Source organism: Brassica rapa, chromosome A08 (genome assembly GCF_000309985.2).
Source record: "Brassica rapa cultivar Chiifu-401-42 chromosome A08, CAAS_Brap_v3.01, whole genome shotgun sequence".
Classification (NCBI taxonomy): domain Eukaryota; kingdom Viridiplantae; phylum Streptophyta; class Magnoliopsida; order Brassicales; family Brassicaceae; genus Brassica; species Brassica rapa.
In genome coordinates, this window is record NC_024802.2 from 14,658,870 (window position 1) to 14,679,131 (window position 20,262).

Sequence of the window (20,262 nt, forward strand, 5' to 3'; positions counted from 1 at the left end):
AGTGCCTCCAATGATACACCGTTGTAGCTCCTTCCATCTCGCGAATGGTTTTGGAGTTTTTGGTGCCGCTTCGGCGGATGTCTCATCGCTTCAACGGCGAGGAGTATCTCTGAAGCGCAAGAAGACCGATCTAGGTTCTCTAGTTTCGGGTCAGGGTGTCGGTCGGAACTTCTGAGGAGTCATATGGGTCCTTGATCGGCGGGGTGACTTGATTTGGGTTTAGCCATCCCAGTGCTTAGATTGCTACTTGGTGATCTTCGCAAGCTACTCTCTTTCTTATTGCAGGTACTGAAAATCGGTGTTTAGATTTGTCTTCATTGCAACCCGCTTTGTCCGGAGGTTATGTACCTGCTATGTTCTCGGTTCATGGCGATCTCGTCCCTCCACAGTTTGCAGTTAAGTAAGGTCTCGGTGGTGCCCTATTGGTTTGCCACCTCTTACTTTTTCCAGTTCATGCCAAGAGCTTCATGATCAGTTAAAGTACGAGTTTGAGGAGATTACCATAACCTAGCTACTCCAGCGATGTCACGAGATGTCCGCATCCAAGGCAACGAGGTAAACCCCACCGACTTGTGATCAACATCAACGGTTGAGAACGGGAGATTGATTTTTCTAAGAATTACGGAGCGTGGCGAGCGAAGCTAATCATGTAACGTTTGAATTAGAAATATGAATCAAACTTGTACTGAAAACTGAATTCAGGTTTAACCTGTTGATTAATAATAGTAATTAAAAAAAATCAACAAGGTTGAAGCAATGCTTTAATTTGAGTTTCATATCTTGATTTGGGAAGGGGACAAAACATGATTTGGATTGTGGCTCCCACAACAGAACATTCTGTTTTTTGCAGGTCGCGTTCATTTTATTAAGTTCAGTGTTAAACACAAAAAGAGGGGCGTTCCGAGAATCGAACTCGGGACCTCTCGCACCCAAAGCGAGAATCATACCACTAGACCAAACGCCCACCTGCTAAACATTCAAGAATTATATATTTGGACGTGACACTATTACAATTATATAATTAAAACTAGGGCTTTGCAGAGAGTGTATATATATATTACTCACTGTCTTAACCTAACACTACGGCACGAGTCTCCTTCTACCCAGCCGTCATCTAACATCGAAATGACAACAGTTCCAGGACAGCTGGTCTGGGAGATCGTAAAGAGAAACAACTGTTTCTTGGTCAAACAGTTCGGCAGAGGCAATGCTAAGGTTCAGTTCAGCAAGGAGACCAACAATCTCTGCAACCTCAACTCCTACAAGCACTCTGGTAATGAACAAAGTTACTGCCTTTAGGTAGTATAAACTCTTAAAGTTAGGGTCTTTTGATATTGGGTTCATGAGTTTTGATTAAAGTTTGGATCTTTTTTTGATTTGATCTTAGGTTTGGCCAACAAGAAGACAGTGACCATTCAGGTAGCTGACAAGGAGCAAGGTGTGGTACTCGGAACAACCAAGACCAAGAAGCAAAACAAGCCTAAGCTCTCTGTTAACAAGTCTGTCCTCAAGAAGGAGTTCCCTAGGATGGCCAAAGCTGTTGCCAACCAGGTATAAATCTTTTCTTTAATCAATAATTGTCTGGCATTGCTTATAGGTTGTTTTCTAGATTGGTTAGCTTTCGGTCTTGTGGTTAAAATGTTTTGGTTTTATGAGCGGTGATGAGAAAGCTAACACGTAAGAAGAGACAACTCCTTTGTGGGGTATCTCTTCTATGAAATATATTTGTTACGCTTGGCTTCTGAGCTAATAATAATAGTATATAATGTATACTCAATAATTTATTTGTTTTGCAAATTCTATCAGTGATGAGAAAGCTAACACGTAAGAAGAAAAGACTCCTTTGTGGGGTCTTTCTTCCATGAAATATATTTGTTACGCTTGGCTTCTGAGATAAATAATCTTTAGCTGTTCATGTTCATTTACTGATTCTATACTTGTTTGTGACATTTGAAATTAGTTTCTATCAGTGATGAGAAAGCTAACACGTAAGAAGAAAAGACTCCTTTGTGGGGTCTTTCTTCTATGAAATACATTTGTTACGCTTGGCTTCTGAGATACATTGCTTTTTTCTATGAACTATTTTTATATCCCTGCTTCTTTTGTTTCCTTTGTCTTTCAGTGTATTTATCGATTTATTGTTTAATCTTATCAGGTTGTGGACAACTACTACAGGCCTGACTTGAAGAAGGCAGCACTTGCTAGGCTCAGCGTGATCAGCAAGGGTCTTAGAGTCGCCAAGTCTGGTCCCAAGAGGAGGAACAGGCAGGCTTGAATTGAAGAATCCGCCATTGGATGAACATTTTACTTTGAAAATTCTTATTTTGAGAGTTTCAGACACTTCTTTGTAGGTTAAAGATTTTTTATGGACAGATGAGTGTTTTGCTTGAAACACCTACATTGTTATCCTTTTCTCACAAAATGATATTAAAAACTATTTTAATATTGTTTTCACTGGATGCTGAATGTGTCCATCAGTCCAATGCGTGCAAGAATCAGTAGTAGCTGGCCTACATCGAGCCATATAGATCATGTAATCTACATGTGAAAGAAAGAGTGCCATATCTTGTAGCATCTGAAGCCATTCCAAGAACTTGTTAAATCTTTTTTGACTCTGCGATTCCTCGGAAGTAAAAACTCTACTTCCACGTTAGAACCATGTCCAGCTCAAAACTGCTTGCAAGTTAATTGGAGAGAAAAAGGTGAAGTCACTCTGCGCTGATTTGTGTTAAGCCAAAAACATCAATAATCAACTGCTCTGAGGTCCCACACCGGAGTGGCTTAATACTTGATCAATTAGACCCAAAACATGAATGCTTCAAACTAAACTTCTAATGAACGTATTTGGAGGTTGGAAATTATTTTTGGTAAATGCAATTTTCTTGCATTTGAGTGAAGATTGGACCGTTAAATAAAAACAAAATAAAAAGGAGAGCACTGTTGTCCGTACTCTCTGCACTGGAACGCATTTGCTTTTATACAATTTTTAATTCATTATTACTCCAATAAAAAGAGTTTCTTCTTGGAAGCAGTAACTCTGCAACAGTCGAAGAGAGAGAGAGAACAAACATGCTCGCTTAATCCACGGAATCGAGACGTTTCTATGAACCCAATTTAATATTCTCAGCTGGAATCCGAACTCTGATAGAGAAAGCACAACCTACACTCACTCATTATCTTTCTCTCCTCTATCTATAGAACTCTGTGCTCCCTACTTAAGACAAACAAGTGTTCTTGAGAGAGTGAGCCGTTGCATTTCTTGATACAACTCAGTAGAACACTTCACTCGAGTAGAAAACTTTTGTCTGAGGGAAAGAAAATGAGTACAAGACTGAAGCTAATCTTCTGGACTTGTGTCTCCATTCTTGCCTTTCTTGGTATGTCTTTAATCAAATTCCTCTTTTGGGTTTGCATTTACCTCTGGTTCCTTCTTCTGGGTTACATTATCTCGTCTTCTCGATGCCAAAGTTTTGTTCTTTATTGTGTTCTAAGTTGAACTCTGCTACACTTTAGTTCTTGTCTGAAAAATCTCCAACCTGTTAGGATTGAACTACTTTAGATGCTTTGAGAATCTCTCTCTTCTAGGTTACATTGTTTTGGTCTTCTCAATGTCAAAGTTCTGTGCTTTTCTTTCTGTTTCTAAGTTCATCTCTGCTACATTTTAGTTCTTGTCTGAAAAATCTCGAACCTGTCTGAAAAAATTCTGAAGAAACCTCAAATGTCTCTTTTTAAAACCGTTGCAGAGCTTGGTGCGGCAAGCAATATAGGGATATGTTACGGACGCAACGCAGACAACCTCCCAAGCCCCAACAAAGTATCCGAGCTAATCCAACACCTCAACATCAAGTTCGTCCGTATCTACGACTACAACATAGACGTCCTCAAAGCCTTTGCAAACACTAACATCGAGCTCATGATCGGTGTCCCCAACGCCGACTTACTCGCATTCGCTCAATTCCAATCCAACGTCGACACGTGGCTCCGCAACAACATCCTCCCTTACTACCCAACCACCAAAATCACTTCCATATCCGTCGGTCTCGAAGTAACCGAAGCCCCGGACAACGCCACCGGTCTCGTCTTACCAGCAATGCAAAACATCCACACCGCTCTCAAGAAAGCAGGTTTGGACAAAAAGATCAAGATCTCGAGCTCGCACTCGCTCGCTATCTTGTCACGCTCGTTCCCTCCTTCGTCAGCTACCTTCAGCAAGAAACACTCAGCGTTCTTGAAACCGATGCTTGAGTTCTTGGTGGAGAATGACTCTCCCTTTATGATTGACTTGTATCCGTACTACGCTTACAGAGATTCAGCTGAGAAGGTTCAGTTGGAGTACGCTTTGTTCGAGTCGTCTTCGCAGGTTGTTGACCCTGCGACGGGTTTGCTTTACTCCAACATGTTTGATGCTCAGCTTGACGCTGTCTATTTCGCCTTGACGGCTATGAACTTTAAGAGCGTAAAGGTTATGGTCACTGAGTCGGGGTGGCCGAGTAAAGGCTCGCCTAAAGAGACGGCTGCAACTCCTGATAATGCTCTGGCTTACAATACTAACCTCATACGCCATGTCATTGGTGATCCAGGTAATTGATCTTGTTACATAATAGATGGAAACTAGACGAGTAATAAATGTGCAAGTGGAGCTGTCCAATAGGTTTAAGTGTAAAAATGAATATTTAAAATTAAAAATATATAAATTATGATCTAAAACTTTAAATTACATATAAATTAGGATCTAAAACTTTAAATTTTTGGATATAATGCTAATTTTAGAGCTTATACTTAAATAAACACTATATCTAATAATGTGCAAGTGGAACGGTTGAATAGGTGTAAAAATAAAAAAATTAAGAATTAAAAAAATAAATAAGTATATAAAGTAGGATCTATAACTTCAAATTTTTGATATATTGCTAATTTTAGAGCTTGTATTTAAAAAAACGTTAAACATATATAAGTAGTTCTATTAACTTTTAAAACTAGTTTATTGCATTGTTAGATGTATAGTTAATATCTTTTTACATAGGGAAACAAATTTGAGACTGCATGGGATGGAAAGTGGAAACATAACATAAACTAACTTGTTTATCTTTGATTCTTTGGTTAGGTACTCCTGCAAAGCCTGGGGAGGAGATAGATGTGTACTTGTTCTCGTTGTTCAATGAGAACCGGAAGCCAGGGATGGAGTCTGAGAGAAACTGGGGAATGTTCTATGCGAATGGAACAAGTGTCTACGCCTTAGACTTCACTGGAGAGAGCGCTGTCCCTGGCCCTGTCTCTCCATCAAACTCAACCACAGGTGTTAGTCCAAGTCCAGGTGACAACGGTAACTCAACTGTAACCATTGGAGGAGGAGGAGGAGGAGCCAAGAAATGGTGTGTTGCTTCATCGCAAGCTTCGGTGACTGAGCTGCAGAGCGCGTTGGACTGGGCTTGTGGTCCAGGGAATGTTGATTGTTCAGCTGTTCAACCAAACCAACCTTGCTTTGAGCCGGACACTGTTCTCTCGCATGCATCGTATGCGTTTAATACTTATTACCAGCAGAGTGGAGGGAGCAGCTTAGATTGCAGCTTTGGTGGAGTCAGTGTTGAAGTTGACAAGGACCCTAGTAAGTGTTTGCATACATACACTTTCCCTTGTAGTCTCCTACTTGGGTTCTCATAATGTCTACACCATTGCAGGCTATGGTAACTGTCTGTACATGATTGCTCCATCTACTGATGGGTGAGTACTCTCTCTCTCTCACTTCTGATTAAAACTATAGCTGATGTTGTTGTTGTTGTTTTGTGCAGAATGAACAGAACAATGGCTGGTAATATAACGGGAAACATAACTGCCATTGATTCACCATTGGCTTCGCCTTCAACGAGCAATGAAGGAATCAGACAAATGGTGGTTTCCGTTGCAGTCTCTGCTCTGTTGCCGTGCTTTGTAGTTAGTTTGAGTCTACTATGGTGAGAGACACTGTTTACCTTGTCTGTGAAGTTTTGAGTTAGTGTACCAAACCGGAGTTTAATAGAACTTTAGTACCGGTAATTTCTTGCATTCCTTAACTGGAGAGATGAGCTTAGTGATGCATTGTGTGTGTGGTTCAAATGTAATCAATTCAAAGTACAGACACAAGTGACTGATCAAAGACAATTATTTACTAGTACTACAATCTAAACCGTCTAAGCTGCAGATTCATTTAAACAGGCAAACTAGTTAGTTATATTTAATTATCGTAAGACATATTATATTCTTCATATATGTCATATTGTTTTAACATTGATGTAAAAGACAGAAAGGAACAATTCATCAAAAGAAAAAGAAACAAGAGAAAATAACCAAAACTGTCAAATTAATTAAACATGGTTGACAAAACATGAAGCAAACCAAAGAAAACAAAAAGAGGAAAACACAAATTTTCTCAAAAAAACCAGGCTTCACAAACCCAATACCAAATATAAGTTTATAAATAAAAAATGTGGAAGGAGGAACATTCTAATAGGTTTTGATGATATGAGGATCTAGAGATCCTGTTCGATGAGGTAATCACCCAACCTCTCGACGACCATGTTGCACTGTCCTGGTGTCACAGGCTCTTCGTAGATCCCAAACACGCATGACTGTCCTGTTTTCTTTATGGTTATGCCTCCTGCTCCCTACCGAGTCAAACCAACAAAATATATAATGTTCTTTGATCATTCATGCACATATACACATTTGAACAACATGGGGTACACTACCTTCTTGCCACGGATTACAGCGCCAGGCTCGCCTTGGATCACCATATACTTGGCTCCTGCGAGGAATAACCCTGTGGGTGCTAAGTGGCCCGGTTCATCAAAATCTTTCATTACATTGGCGAACTCTTGTCCCTTGAACTAATTATCAATGACATCATAAAGAGAATAAGGAATATTACAAAGAAAGTAAATAACATTTTAATGTTCAAAAACAAAAAAAAAGAAGAAGAAGAAAGTACATAACATTTAGGGTTATCGTTTTTCTAACAAAAAAAGAAAGAACAGTCATCTTTGTTTGAAATATATAAATCAAAAGAACGCTTTGTATCATGTGAAACTGGAATACATATAAAATATAAATGTCCATGACAACAATAAATGCTTGGTTTAGTATCAAAGCGGAAACATCTTTTTAATAAAAGGACCTTCTCATGAGATCCTCCTTCATTGTTTATACAATAACATAACACTCAAGAATAACGATTATACCAACAAGATCTAGAGATCGATCGAATGTAACCATATATTACAAACCAAACATAGATCAAAAGGGAATCTTCATTCACAATGAAATTACCTGAGGGAAGTTGGCGCTCTGAGCCCAAACACTACCGTCATGACCGAAGATTGCGGCTGCGGCTAGGTGATGGCCCTGACCATCTCCGACATCACACATCAAATGTTCATCAACGTAAGTTTGCCACGACATCTTCTTCTTCTCTCCTAACGTTTTCTTTCTGCGTTATGATATGTTATGTTCAGCGTGAGGACTTCTTCGTCCTTCAGATAAATAGGGGAGCAATAAAGAATACACCAAGAATGATTTTCAACCGTTTGATCGCGTAGACGAATTCTCAGCCGTACGTCTTAATTATTCAAAATATAATTTCAATTAGTGTTTGCTCACATCTCGCCTTTGTTATAGCTCCATCATTATTTCCATCCCTATTTATAACGAACGATCACCAACGGAATTTCCAAGCAATAAATTGCTTTTACTCGTAATCAATTACAATATTTTTATTCTGGTCAACTCATTACAATTCATTCTTGTTCCGACCAAACTCTTGTGTTGTGCTTGTGTCACGAAATTAATCACTGAAATTCCAATCAAGTAGGATATGTCATATATTATCCTCTGTGTTAGTGAAAGCGAATGCGTGAGCCGTGAGGATGAGGTGACTCTATTATCCTCTGTGATTTCAATATGAGTCAGTTTTAATTAATCATAAGAACGAGATTTTGATTGCAAACAAGACATATTCATCTACTCTTATTTTCAAACTCTGTAGATATCCATACATAATGAATGACGGAGTTTAGAGTAGCATGCCGATTTCTTACCGGGAATTGTAATCGCAGCGACTGTTTGGCGAAACATTTCATTTCATATAGGTAAAGGGAGCTTGAGATTACTTCATTAAATCTTCTAATATACTTTTTTAAAAGGGATGTACATTGTTGTTTAATGCGTTAAACATGTTTGTTTATCAGGGATACAACTCAATGACACATCTAAAAAGTTTGAGAAGAAGTTTGCTTCTGGAGCTTCAGTTGTTCAGGTTTGTAGAAGATACTACTGCGTGGCTTGCTAGGCTTGTTATTTGTGAGACAAAGGCCATCCCCCCGTACTTCACAAAACAAAATGGTTGGCATTCTTGAATACTGCATGGCCTGCTAAGCTTCAAGCGCACAGTACGTACATGTTCTTCTATATATCCATTTCCATCTGCACTTGGCAAAGCCAAAAAAGCTATAAAGACACTGAAAGAGCTACCAATAAATTTAAATATACATACTTTAGCAACAAAGGAAGAGTTCTAAGTATATATTATTATAAAAACAAACGAGCATATATTATCTGAAAATGATTAGTTGAAATGTTTTATATATAGATGAACATTTTTGCCATGACGTGTGAAAAAATTAGAGGATTATGTTAACACAATGATTATTTGATTGTTACAAATGTTTTGATATTGAAAAATGGGATATAGCGTTTATGTTGATTAGAGAAACATAGAAAGAAACTGTTTCTAGGACACATATTTGAAAACTATCATGTGAAGAAGATCAAAATAATTAATTTCTATAACCAATACAGCAAAATATCATACATATTTCTAAAATCTACTAAATAATGTTAGAGAAAATACTTTTTAAATATCTTGATTGGGTGATATATATACTCCTTCTATTTTAATATAGTATTGATGGTATACGTCCTATTTTAATACAAAATGTTTTAGAGATTTTTTCTTTCACTTTACCTATTTGCTATATTTGTATTCTATACTAGTTTTATATTTTGGTTGTTTAATCAATAACTTATTCGTTTTTTAATTTACGTCTAGTTCTTTTGCCCAAAAAAAACTTTTCTAATAAATTTAAACGAAGGAATTATAAGATAAATAAGAAGAGGTGATGTGTTCTTCTAATTGGATAGGAACAGGATAAATGAAATGCTGACCAGAAGAAGAAGTGGTGTGTTCTTTAAACCGATAAGAATAGGATAGGAAGATGTGTTGTGTTCTTTTAATTGGATGAGACATGCAGACCACTAAAGCAACTAATTGTATACGATAATACGAACTTTATGAACTACGTCAAATAATCGACAAAATTATTAATCATAAATATGTTAAAAAGGATTATCACAACAAATACCAGAAATCAGTTGTTTGAAGTCCAAGACCGAATGATATATGGAATCCTCGGGATCTATGAGTTTATGGTCTAACAACAACAAGAAGTCACAACAACAAAAATTGCCATATGGTTTAGGCCATCCATCTAATTTTTTTATGTATGTAGTTTATCTTTTTAGCTTAAGTTTGATTAAAAATACATATAAGAAAACAATAATTATTTCATGAATTATGGTAACTTAAAATTCTTTTAGCAAAACTATCTTGGTTTAACGGCGCGTTTTGGAAATAATTTGGGTTGATACCTTTTCTTACAAACCCTGACTAATGTTTTGACGAGTTGAGCGATTGGAAGGCAAATAATCTCTATATCTTTCACCCACACATACTCTCTCCTGAACATTTCTATGTTAAATTAATAAGAGCTAAATATATTTATGATTCATATTACGATTCTCACATATGAACAAGTATAAATGCAGATCAATGGTTGGATTTATAAGTGCTACCAATCCAAGTTAAGATGTGGGAAAAACGTGCTTCAATTCGTAACCATGCGTACACATAAGACATGAGTCACATGACTACATGTTGATGTAGACCAGACATTTATATATACTTGTCTGTATCCTACAAAGTAGCACTATTCTTTCTCCATTCATCAAAATTTAAGAACAGAGCATGTAAGTAATCTCATAACTGCTGAGATATATGCGGCCCATTTCCAACTCTTTATTATTGTCCGACTAATATGATATTGTCCAGTTTAAGTTTAAAAAAGCATGAATTTACTTCTAATGTATGGCTTGGATTGATATCTCTTATTCTCCCGTTCAAGCCATGGACCACATTCATCTTGTGTCCTTTCCTTCAACAAATCATTTTGGCACCATCTTGTACCTTTAATAGTAAAGTTACTTTGAGTTACTTTGAAGATGGTCCCCTCACAACTAAACTTTCAGAAACTTTTAACTTGATTTCTACCACATAATGGTTTCATTCCTATTTGGAGGTATTTTGGTATTTTTGCAGATTTTCGTCATCCCGCTACGGTACCAATTATAGTGATTTTTGCAGTCTATGTCCAACTTTTTATTATCTGATTAGTACAATTTTATCCAATTTATACTTAAAAAGCAAGTCCGCATAAATATACTTGGGAAAATTATTTTTTTAGAGCAAAAAAATGATAACTATGTCCTTTTAGACTAATATATATTTTGTGCAAGTTTTGTCTATAATACCCTTTAATATTTTTGAAAATAAATTTAATAAATAGTTTTACAAATAATTTTTTTTTGGAAAAATGATAACTATTGATAAAATATATATATCAACTTATTGGTATTTTTTTCAGTTCTAAAAATGTTTAAATCATAAATTTCAGATTATGTTCTAATTAAAGTAGAAATGACATTCTACGAAGTAGAAAACGAAATCCACTTTTTTCATTGAATCTACAATGTTTAGAATATGTGATCTACGTAAATAATACTATTCTAAAAATATTTAGAATACACATTCCGCGCTTAACCTACCGAGCTAAAATCTTTAAAAATCAAAATATACACATTAGTATAAATCTAAAACACGTAGAAACGGACTTCTACAGATTTACTGTAAATCTAAAATATGTAGAAATCAAAATCTACACATTACTATTATTCTAAAAACCTGTAGAAACCGATTTCTACAGATTAGATGTATTCTACGGATAAGAAATCAGTTCCTAAAAATATGGAAACAAAATTTTTGTGAATATTTACTTTCATATTTTAAAAAAAATCGATTTAAAAAATAATACAAAAAACGAATTCATTATTTATTATATTTAAAAATTACAATTTTAAGGACATTATTGTCATTTTGAAAATAATTAGCCTAATAGAACATAAAGTATACAAGATTAGTCTAAAGGGACATAATTATCATTTTTTTGCTCTATAAAAACAATTTTCCCAATATACTTTTGAGTTCCTTTCCAAAATGTTTTGTACTAATCATATTAGGATATCTTATTATATATTAGATATTATTTGTAAGACTTGAATTCACTTCTCTCCATAACCAACATAAAGCTTTAAGCATAACTGATTTGTAGGAGTTATGTAATTTCCCTCGCCTATCAACTTAATAAAGTGGTGGAAGAGGGTGGGGGGAGTTGGATTTCAATATTTCAACGGAATATATACGAGCATCTACATTGCTAAAATACTAAGTAAAATTAGCATTTTATATAACGTAATAATTATCTAAATAAAATTTTATCTAACAAAGGAAGTTCAGCAATTTAGTAAAAACACATGTTCATGAATTACACAAAAAAAAAATCAAAAGTAGATATGGTCAGATGCGTGCCTACAGTGTATTGAAAAAGACACTAGTCTCAGGCCCCGATTAATATGACTGTTTTTAAGGCCCCAAAATTTAAAATAATTTGTGATTAAGACTTATTTAAGAAAAAATATTTCTACGAAAATTAATTAACTCATTTTTTGAATTCATGTATTTTTTTCTATATGACATATATAACATATTTACGTTATAAATTTATTCTTTTACAGTATTAGACTTGTGTATTTGATGAAAATAATATATCATATTAGAAAATTGTTTTCATTACGGTTATAAATAAATTTATTTTTAAAATTTACCCTAGGCCTCTAAAACTCTTCGCACGGCAGTGGATATGGTAAGCTCAGTTCATTGCAACGAATCTGTTTTCTTGTTTTCTTTAAGTACATCGGTAAGCTGAATTTAGTTCCGACTGATCCGATCAATGAGAAATTCCCTTCGCATTATCAACCCATTATATTAAAAAGTTTGGACCAAAGCCGAGATACAGAGTGGCTCACACTCAGCTCAATTGTTCTCAAGTACGTTCAACCCAATTTTCTTTTTACAAATATACTTCTTCAGACTCTAAAGCAATTAACCACCATACCACCATAAAGCTGGTTAAGAGCACTAACTCTAGCAACATGCGACGTGGTCAAGGAAGATATTAAAAAATTAGAGTAGTTACGTTGTCAGAAAGAAAATAACATTAAATTGAGTGACGCAGAGATAGAATATGTACAATATAGTACATATTAACGACTACATTAAGTTTTCATCAATCTTATATATTAAAACAGAAGTCATGACTTCTTTTCATGTGTGATTTTTTTAGTTTGGACCATTCCTAAAAAATATCATATTTAACATAAGTTCATTATTATATCTTTTAATATCTTTATCTTTTTATTTGAAAAACAAATGAATATATTTAAAATATTCTAACAAAATCTTTTTAAAATCTTCTTAGAATCTTTTAAAATTTACTTTCAAAAATTAGTTAGTTTTAATTTAAATTATCATAAAATATAATTAGAAATTAAAATTGAATATAGTTTTAGTTTATAAACGAAAATTTAAATAAAATGAAATTAATTAATTTTACAAATATATTTATTAATAATTTTTAAAGATTTTGTTAGAAATAAATATTTATATTTATTTTAATTTTTTTCAAATTTGTTTTCTAATAAAATAAAAATCATGATTTTTTTATGAGTGATATTTTTATTTGGACCATCATTTAAATTTTATATTAAATGTATATCACTAATGCTAATATACATAATATTTTTAACTACTTTAATCATAATATCTTTTATATCTTTTAATTTTTTTTTTAAAAAAAATTAAAATTCTAACAAATCTCTTGAAAAAGATTATAATAAGATCTTAATTGTCATAAATTGAATATAAATATTTTCAACTAATTTTGTAATTAGTAATGAAATGTTACTAAAAGAATAAAATTATATCCTATTTTATCAATTTTATAATAATATCTATTATTTTAAAATAAAAATGTTATATTGAACAAAATATGATAAAATTATTTTAAATTGATAAGTTAACATATTTTATTTTCATAAATATAAAATATTTATGCTAAAAATATAATATGTTGGTAGAACGGGTTAATATTAGTAAACTATATAATACATGTATAAAAATTTAACTTATCTTAAAGTTTTTAATATACAGTAATTTATTATATAAAATTAATAAACATTAAAAAATTACTAAAAAAATCTAGCGATTTGAATTACGGATCATCATTATAATAAATTAAATACAAAATTGTTTTCATATATGTTGTTTCATGCATTAAAAATTTTAGTTTAGTAATCAAACGCAAATTCAATAAGACAAATATATAATAAGCAACATATATATGTGATGATTTTAATTTACAGTATGAAAACTATAAAATTATTATATTTGGTATAATTATACAAATATTTAAATATGTGAGTAACATTAAAAATATATAATAATTATGTAAAACAAATATCTATATATATAAATGTGAAAATATATACCGCACGGTTGTGCGGGTGAAAATCTAGTTATAGTATTATATACTTTCGAAAACGTCTTTTTTACCCAAGACATTACAATATTTACTCTAGCCAGTGTTATTGTGGCAACGCGACGTGTTCAAAATAATGCATATGGGGACCGACGCGACGTCCTCAACGAACATCACGTGGTTTAATACAACGAGGTTACATTGCATTCCCTTTAAATTCGTGGCCAACCATCTTCTATTTTCATCTGCAAACACACAATAACTCGGGGGAAAAAAGCCTTTTCAATGGCGTTTCCTCGTAGCAGTTCTATTTCTTTCTTCACCTTCCTTCTATTTTCCGTCTTAATCAATACGGCCATCTCCTCTCGCGTCTCATCCTTCATCAAGCTCCCCACCTCCGTCGACGAATCCGTCTCTTCCTCTCTTGAGTCCTACTGCGCAAGCTGGAGATTGGCCGTCGAGACCGACAATGCCGGAAAGTGGAAGGTGGTTCCTTCCCAGTGTGTCAGCTCTCTTGAAACTTATTACGACAAAGGCCAGTTCGACAAGGACTACAGTGTAGTCGCTGGTTACGCCTACGCCTACGCTAAAACGATCACGCTAAAGGGAGACGGCAAGGACGCTTGGGTCTTTGACATAGATGAGACGCTCCTCTCGAACCTCGAGTATTACAAGGCTCATGGTTACGGGTAATGATGCTCTTTGTAGATTTTAGCTATTGGATTTTGTTGTCTAAACTGCGTTTTATATCAACGGTTATAACTAAAAAAGTGTGGTGTGGTGTCTAGTGGCTTGTTCCAGTGGTTAGAAGATTATTGGCAGAATTGGTCACTGACATAGTCAATTGAGACATTAGTTTTTGGATCCCAAATTTTTTTCAAGTTAATATATATGAGCATAGATATTTAAATTGTTTGAACAAAATAATAGATATCTAAATTGTAAAAAGAAAAATTCTCTATATTTCTTAGTAAATTGTTTAAGGTCCCCAAAATATCAGAAACTGCATTATTTTGAGTAGGCTATGGACTGAGTTTCCAGGCTACCAGTATCTATGCAATTTTTTGCTTTTTCTTTCCTTGTCAATATATACACATCTAGATAGATCTGGTTCCATCTTTAAGATTTTTGGTGCTATTTTAATTGTTGGTTTTTCTGTCGTAGCAAGCAGTTTGTTTGAATGATTTTTCTTGTCGATTTAGGTCTGAGCCTTACAACTCGCTTGCTTTCAACGAGTGGGTGCTACAAGGTACAGCCCCAGGGTTTGCTGCGAGTTTGAAACTGTTCAACCGTCTCAAGAAGCTTGGTTTCGCTCTCATTCTGCTAACTGGCCGGGACGAGGTTCAAAGGAGTGTTACCGAGCAAAATCTCTTGGACGCCGGTTATTCCGGTTGGGAGTATCTCCTGTTGAGGTAAGCTATACCAAACTTGTATCTCTTATCTTTGGTTTAAACCTCTAGGACTCATCTAGTTCTGTAACTTTCAAACCCTAAACCACTATCTTTGACTATTGATTAAAACTTTGGTGATAAAAGTTGTTTTATCTTTGATTATTGATTTAAAATTTGGTGGTCGTGTTTCAAAAAAAAAAAAAAAATTTGGTGGTCAATATGTTGATGGTAATATGTTACTACTAATCAACATGTTAAAACAAAAAGAAAAAATTATTTGGGTTACTAGTGATATCACAATACTAAGGTTTCTTCTTCTTTTTTCTGGGTTAATGTGATTAATGTAGGGGTCACCAAGATCAAGGGAAGGCTGCTGCACAGTACAAATCAGAGCAGCGATCAAGAATGGTTAAGGAAGGCTACAGACTCCATGGAAATACTGGCGATCAATGGAGTGACCTTCAAGGGTTTTCTGTGGCCGATCGTTCTTTCAAAGTCCCAAATCCAATGTACTACATTGCTTGATCATCGGCTCTTGCAGGAGCTTTTAATAATTTATGTTTTAATAAGAAGTTACGAAAGTCTTCGTGATTGGTCCGAAAACAACCAGTCTAATAATATGTACCATGTTCCTTTTCTAGTAAGATTTTTGTTTCAATGCTTTCTTACTTAAGAGTAAACAAAATAACGAAATTACTGGTAGCCCCTGACTTTTTGCGAGTGAATCTCTCGTCACAAACTTTAATTTTTCAAATATAAATATATAATTCTATTAATTTTTAATAGATAATTTTTAAATTTTGAAAAGTTTAAATACAAATTTGAGTGATTTTTTCTTAAAAAACTTTAATAAATTTTACTAAAAGTTGTATTTAAACTAAAATTAATACTAATAAATTTTTTTGTGAGATTCTCTCTTTTCAAAGAAGACCAATGTGGCAATATAACTGCTTTTTTAGTCTTTGAACCCCATTTCAATATATCTAATTTTCTCATTATTTGCAAAGGATAACAAAAATCATTTTATGTTTCTTTTATTTCTATTTTGTAACAATTCTTTCAGTGTGGATGAATATAAAAGAAATTAATATGGCTCAAAAATAAAATATTAAGATGTTTGAATAATTAGAGTAGGTACAAAAGATGAGTAATGCATGATCTGGAATAAGCTAATTTAATAGTTATACAACTTACTTAAGTCTTTTTTAAAGTTTAGTATGCTTTAGCAAAGATGATTATAGTTCTTAAGCATAACCAATAAGAGAAGCATCTTCCTCTAATATCTCGCCAATGGCTTCTCCTCCTCGTGCCCTCTCCGTGTCCTTCTTCGTCCTCCCTCTACTCGTCCTTCTAATAAACCCCGCAACCTCTATTCGCACCTCCATCATCAAGCTACCACGAAGCGACGGATCTCGCTCCACCGCCGCAGACACCTACTGCGAGAGCTGGAGATTGGCCGTTGAGACCAACAACGCCGGAACATGGGGTGTGCTTCCATCGTCGTGCGTTGACTCCGTCGCCCGCTATCTCAACGGAGATCAGTACGGTTCCGATTACGATGTCATCGTCGATTATGCGCTGGCCTTCGCCAAAACGGTTAAGATCTCCGGCGACGGCAAGGACGTGTGGATCTTTGACATCGATGAGACGTTACTCACGAATATCGGCTACTACAAGAATCATGGTTACGGGTATGTTCTCTCTATTATTAGCCGTTAGATTTTACTGAACTTAAAATCAACGGTCCTGATGATTGTTCAATCATAACGAACTTAATTACAGAACTCTGATGCTGTTAGTGTGTTTTAGTACGGTCTCCGCTTAGATTTAGATCCGGTTCTGTCTTAATTGCATCGTTTGACCTAGCGTACCGTTAAGTTTCGTTGACTTTTTCTAATTTTTCTCTAGTGTATCTAGGTCGGAACCGTTTGACTCCAAAAGCTTCAATGAGTGGGTGGTACAAGGTACAGCTCCAGCTTTTGCTGCGAGCTTGAGAATGTACAATGCTCTCAAGAAACTTGGTTTCACTATTGTTCTGCTAACTGGTCGGGACGAGGACCAAAGGAATGTCACGGAGAAAAATCTACGAGATGTTGGTTATTCTGGTTGGGAAAGGCTTATCTTGAGGTAAGTCCATACCAAAATGCTCTGTTCTTTGATACGATGAGGACATCCAAACCGGTATTAACCCATTTAACCATCTAAACCGGTATATAAGTAAGTTTGTTGGGTAAATTGCAGAGGTCCAGATGATCAAGGGAAGTCAGCTACGAATTACAAATCGGAGCAGCGGTCGAAATTGATCGACCAAGGCTTTAAAATCCATGGCAACACCGGTGATCAGTGGAGTGATCTTCTAGGCTTTGCCGTGGCTGACCGTTCTTTTAAAGTCCCAAACCCGATGTATTACATTCCTTGATGGACAATCTCTGATCTATGTATTAAGTAACCAGCTCATGTGTGACTACTAATCACATGGGACCGGTTTAACATGTTGCTGCAACTAATGGTAAATTTTGATTTGTTTTGCTATCGCGCGACCGTAAATCATTAACTTATATTGTTAAATTTAAATTTTTGTACCACTTACAATTAATCGCAAGTTGTCGCGATAAACGAAGCAATCCGTAGGCAGTGATATGAAAACAAACATGATTCCTTAGAAAAATGTAAGCATTAATGTTCAAAAAGAGCATTAATGTTCAAACGAACATGATAACACATTCATGTAGAAGTGTAATGACTGTTACTTTCCTTGAATCTCGACTCTTGCCGTAGAATCTGACTATTGAGATGAAGTATGTTGAGGTCTGAGAGGTTCTTGACAAGGATGCATTTGAGATCTGTCTGGGACCTTATCAGTGCCGTGCGAAGAGTTTTAGAGGCCTAAGATAAGTTCTAAAAATAAACTTATTTACAACCGTAATGAAAACAATTTTTTAATATGATATATTATTTTTTCACCAAATACACAAGTCTAATACTGTAAAAAATAAGTTTATAACGTAAATATGTTATATTATGTTATATAGAAGAAAAAAATACATGAATTCAGAAAATGAGTTAATTAATTTTCATAGAAATGTATTTTCTTAAATAAGTCTAAACCACTAGACTAAAAATTATTTTAAATTTTGGGGCTCTAAAAATAGTCATATTAGTCGGGGGCCTGAGGCGAATGCCTTTTTCAATACACTGTAGGCACACCTCTGGACCTTATAATCGAGTGGTAAGGAGACGCCATCTGAGTAAGACTTTTGCTGTTTTGGAGGATCTTCGTATCTCTAGTCTTCACACTAATAACATCACTACCATGGAACAAACCATCCTCTACTCCTTCAATGTCTAGCCAAGTTTCACTTCCTTACTTTATAATCATAGGCGTTTATATGTATAGTACATGCTTATAAAATATACATATTTTAGTAAGTTATAGTCTAGTGATTACTGATTAGCCATTTGAGTTTCTATCATGGGATATATTAAACCGAAAGAAGATCCGGTGGTGTACATGATCCAGGAATTAATATGTGCGTCGGTCTCGAAATTTTTCTTTAGTTTTTCATTGGGTGGATGATTTAATGGCAATCCCCTATATATTATTTGAGAAGCATTGCAATATTTTTTTGTAGCCACATGTCATCACTAGAATGATTCTTAGAATCCTTAGAGAAATAAGTTGGTCCATTTAAATATATAATAATGTTTTTATCAAACCACAATAAATACATTATTAAATGTGTTTCATTATTTCCTTAAATAAGATTACGGAATTGCCTAATGTGACTAAAGTATATATGACAATTAATGATTTTGAATAATAAAGATTTGATAAAAATAAATGTGTATTATAATTATATTTGTTTAATTTTAAGCTATTAAAATAAATTAAACAATCATAGTAACTATATAATAAAAATTTAAAAAATTATTTATATATTATATTTTGAATTTTTAAAAACGAGTATAAATTACTAAAACTGTTAAAAGTTTCACATTCAAATTTTGTGATCTATGATTTAAAATTTTTGTTATGACATGATACAAATAATTAAAAATAATATAAGTTGAAAGTCTCATTTAATAAGTATCAAAAAGAAAAGATATATAAATATATGTATCATTTTTAATTAAACTATATGCCATATAAAAATATATAAATATCTTAATTTTGAAATTTACTTTGAACATTTTTTTGATAAAAAAATTTGAAAAAATATTGACAACTTAATTTTTTTATAATATTATAAATTACTTAAACCATTAATCCCACAGTGAAAATTTTGTTATCACTAATTTAGATTTTTTTCTATAATAGATACAAATCATAAAACAAATATGAGCAAAAAGCATCATCTTATAAATATTAATATTAAAATAAACCATATATATGTTACTATCATTTAAATTTAATTATATATCATATCAAATAGAAAAAATATTTTTTTGATTTATAAAATTTATTTATATGTTCGCACCAATTTAATTATATAAATAGTAGATAATGAATTTTTAATTATTCAATATATATTTATTTCATAATAATAATATATAAAATAATTTATATATATAACGTTTATTCCGCGCAAGGCGCGGATCTTAACCTAGTTTAATGTGAAAACCAATCTGAACTTTGGTATTCGGTTTTACTAATCAGATGAGCAAAATAATTTATTAAATATTTTTTTGATAAATAACTCTCTTTTATGCCGTTTTGGTTTTGTGTTCATTTTGTAATCGGTGGAATAAGTTTTATCCTTTTCGACAGTTCCAAAGTCGTACTATTACAACGAAGAGAAAAGTAAATATAAGTACATGGGAAAAGTAGTAATAAATAGGGGTGGTCATTTTACCCGATACCCGAATTTGTATTTGAACCTGATCCGAAAAACTCAAACCGAAATCTGAACCGAAGTAGCAAAATATTCGAACGGGTGTTGAATTAGGAGAGATTGGATATCCGAACGCGAATGTGTAATATCCGAACCCGAATAGATATCCGAAGATAACCGAACATATGTATTAATAAATCTTATATTTCTAGTTTATATCTCTTATTTTATTTAAAATATTTATATGGATACTACACATATTTTAAGTTTATATAATATATATATATATATATATAATTA

The 20,262-nt window shown here is 33.7% G+C and overlaps 5 protein-coding genes, 2 long non-coding RNA genes and 4 other non-coding genes across 12 annotated transcripts; 8 read left to right on the top strand and 3 right to left on the bottom strand.

Moving 5' to 3' along the window:
* Positions 1 to 892: 892 nt before the first annotated feature.
* Positions 893 to 964, bottom strand: TRNAP-UGG. The gene has a single exon. It is a non-coding gene; the product is annotated as a tRNA-Pro (tRNA).
* Positions 965 to 1,013: 49 nt separating this feature from the next.
* Positions 1,014 to 2,451, top strand: LOC103834718 (60S ribosomal protein L28-2). Its single transcript, XM_009110794.2, has 3 exons — positions 1,014 to 1,273; positions 1,388 to 1,551; positions 2,156 to 2,451. The coding sequence occupies exons 1-3, from the start codon at positions 1,126 to 1,128 to the stop codon at positions 2,273 to 2,275; spliced, it is 432 nt and encodes a 143-aa protein (XP_009109042.1). The 5' UTR covers positions 1,014 to 1,125; the 3' UTR covers positions 2,276 to 2,451.
* Positions 1,653 to 1,750, top strand: LOC117127559. Its single transcript, XR_004450579.1, has one exon. It is a non-coding gene; the product is annotated as a small nucleolar RNA R24 (small nucleolar RNA).
* Positions 1,800 to 1,897, top strand: LOC117127561. Its single transcript, XR_004450581.1, has one exon. It is a non-coding gene; the product is annotated as a small nucleolar RNA R24 (small nucleolar RNA).
* On the top strand, positions 1,964 to 2,061 carry LOC117127560. Its single transcript, XR_004450580.1, has one exon. It is a non-coding gene; the product is annotated as a small nucleolar RNA R24 (small nucleolar RNA).
* A 550-nt stretch (positions 2,452 to 3,001) lies between the features above and the next one.
* On the top strand, positions 3,002 to 6,163 carry LOC103834719 (glucan endo-1,3-beta-glucosidase 12). The gene is made up of 5 exons (XM_009110795.3): positions 3,002 to 3,377; positions 3,744 to 4,580; positions 5,105 to 5,605; positions 5,679 to 5,721; positions 5,790 to 6,163. The coding sequence occupies exons 1-5, from the start codon at positions 3,320 to 3,322 to the stop codon at positions 5,953 to 5,955; spliced, it is 1,605 nt and encodes a 534-aa protein (XP_009109043.1). The 5' UTR covers positions 3,002 to 3,319; the 3' UTR covers positions 5,956 to 6,163.
* A 157-nt stretch (positions 6,164 to 6,320) lies between these two features.
* Positions 6,321 to 7,521, bottom strand: LOC103834720 (profilin). Its single transcript, XM_009110796.3, has 3 exons — positions 7,303 to 7,521; positions 6,726 to 6,863; positions 6,321 to 6,641 (listed from the first exon to the last, which is right to left on the bottom strand). The coding sequence occupies exons 1-3, from the start codon at positions 7,432 to 7,434 to the stop codon at positions 6,507 to 6,509; spliced, it is 405 nt and encodes a 134-aa protein (XP_009109044.1). The 5' UTR covers positions 7,435 to 7,521; the 3' UTR covers positions 6,321 to 6,506.
* A 187-nt stretch (positions 7,522 to 7,708) lies between these two features.
* On the top strand, positions 7,709 to 10,171 carry LOC103834721. Of its 2 annotated transcripts, XR_626547.3 has the most exons (4): positions 7,709 to 7,903; positions 8,018 to 8,120; positions 8,220 to 8,420; positions 9,856 to 10,171. It is a non-coding gene; the product is annotated as an uncharacterized LOC103834721 (long non-coding RNA). The 2 variants fall into 2 exon arrangements; XR_626546.3 differs by lacking the exon at positions 9,856 to 10,171 and having other exon boundaries at positions 7,710 to 7,903; positions 8,220 to 9,379.
* Positions 10,172 to 13,981: 3,810 nt separating this feature from the next.
* On the top strand, positions 13,982 to 15,788 carry LOC103834722 (acid phosphatase 1). Its single transcript, XM_009110797.3, has 3 exons — positions 13,982 to 14,428; positions 14,942 to 15,151; positions 15,478 to 15,788. Exons 1-3 carry the CDS (start codon positions 14,025 to 14,027, stop codon positions 15,653 to 15,655), a joined length of 792 nt encoding a protein of 263 aa, XP_009109045.1. The 5' UTR covers positions 13,982 to 14,024; the 3' UTR covers positions 15,656 to 15,788.
* Positions 15,789 to 16,027: 239 nt separating this feature from the next.
* Positions 16,028 to 17,662, top strand: LOC103834724 (acid phosphatase 1). The gene is made up of 3 exons (XM_009110798.3): positions 16,028 to 16,821; positions 17,039 to 17,257; positions 17,372 to 17,662. Exons 1-3 carry the CDS (start codon positions 16,421 to 16,423, stop codon positions 17,547 to 17,549), a joined length of 798 nt encoding a protein of 265 aa, XP_009109046.1. The 5' UTR covers positions 16,028 to 16,420; the 3' UTR covers positions 17,550 to 17,662.
* On the bottom strand, positions 17,028 to 18,926 carry LOC103834723. The gene is made up of 2 exons (XR_626549.2): positions 18,346 to 18,926; positions 17,028 to 17,984 (listed from the first exon to the last, which is right to left on the bottom strand). It is a non-coding gene; the product is annotated as an uncharacterized LOC103834723 (long non-coding RNA).
* Positions 18,927 to 20,262: the final 1,336 nt, after the last annotated feature.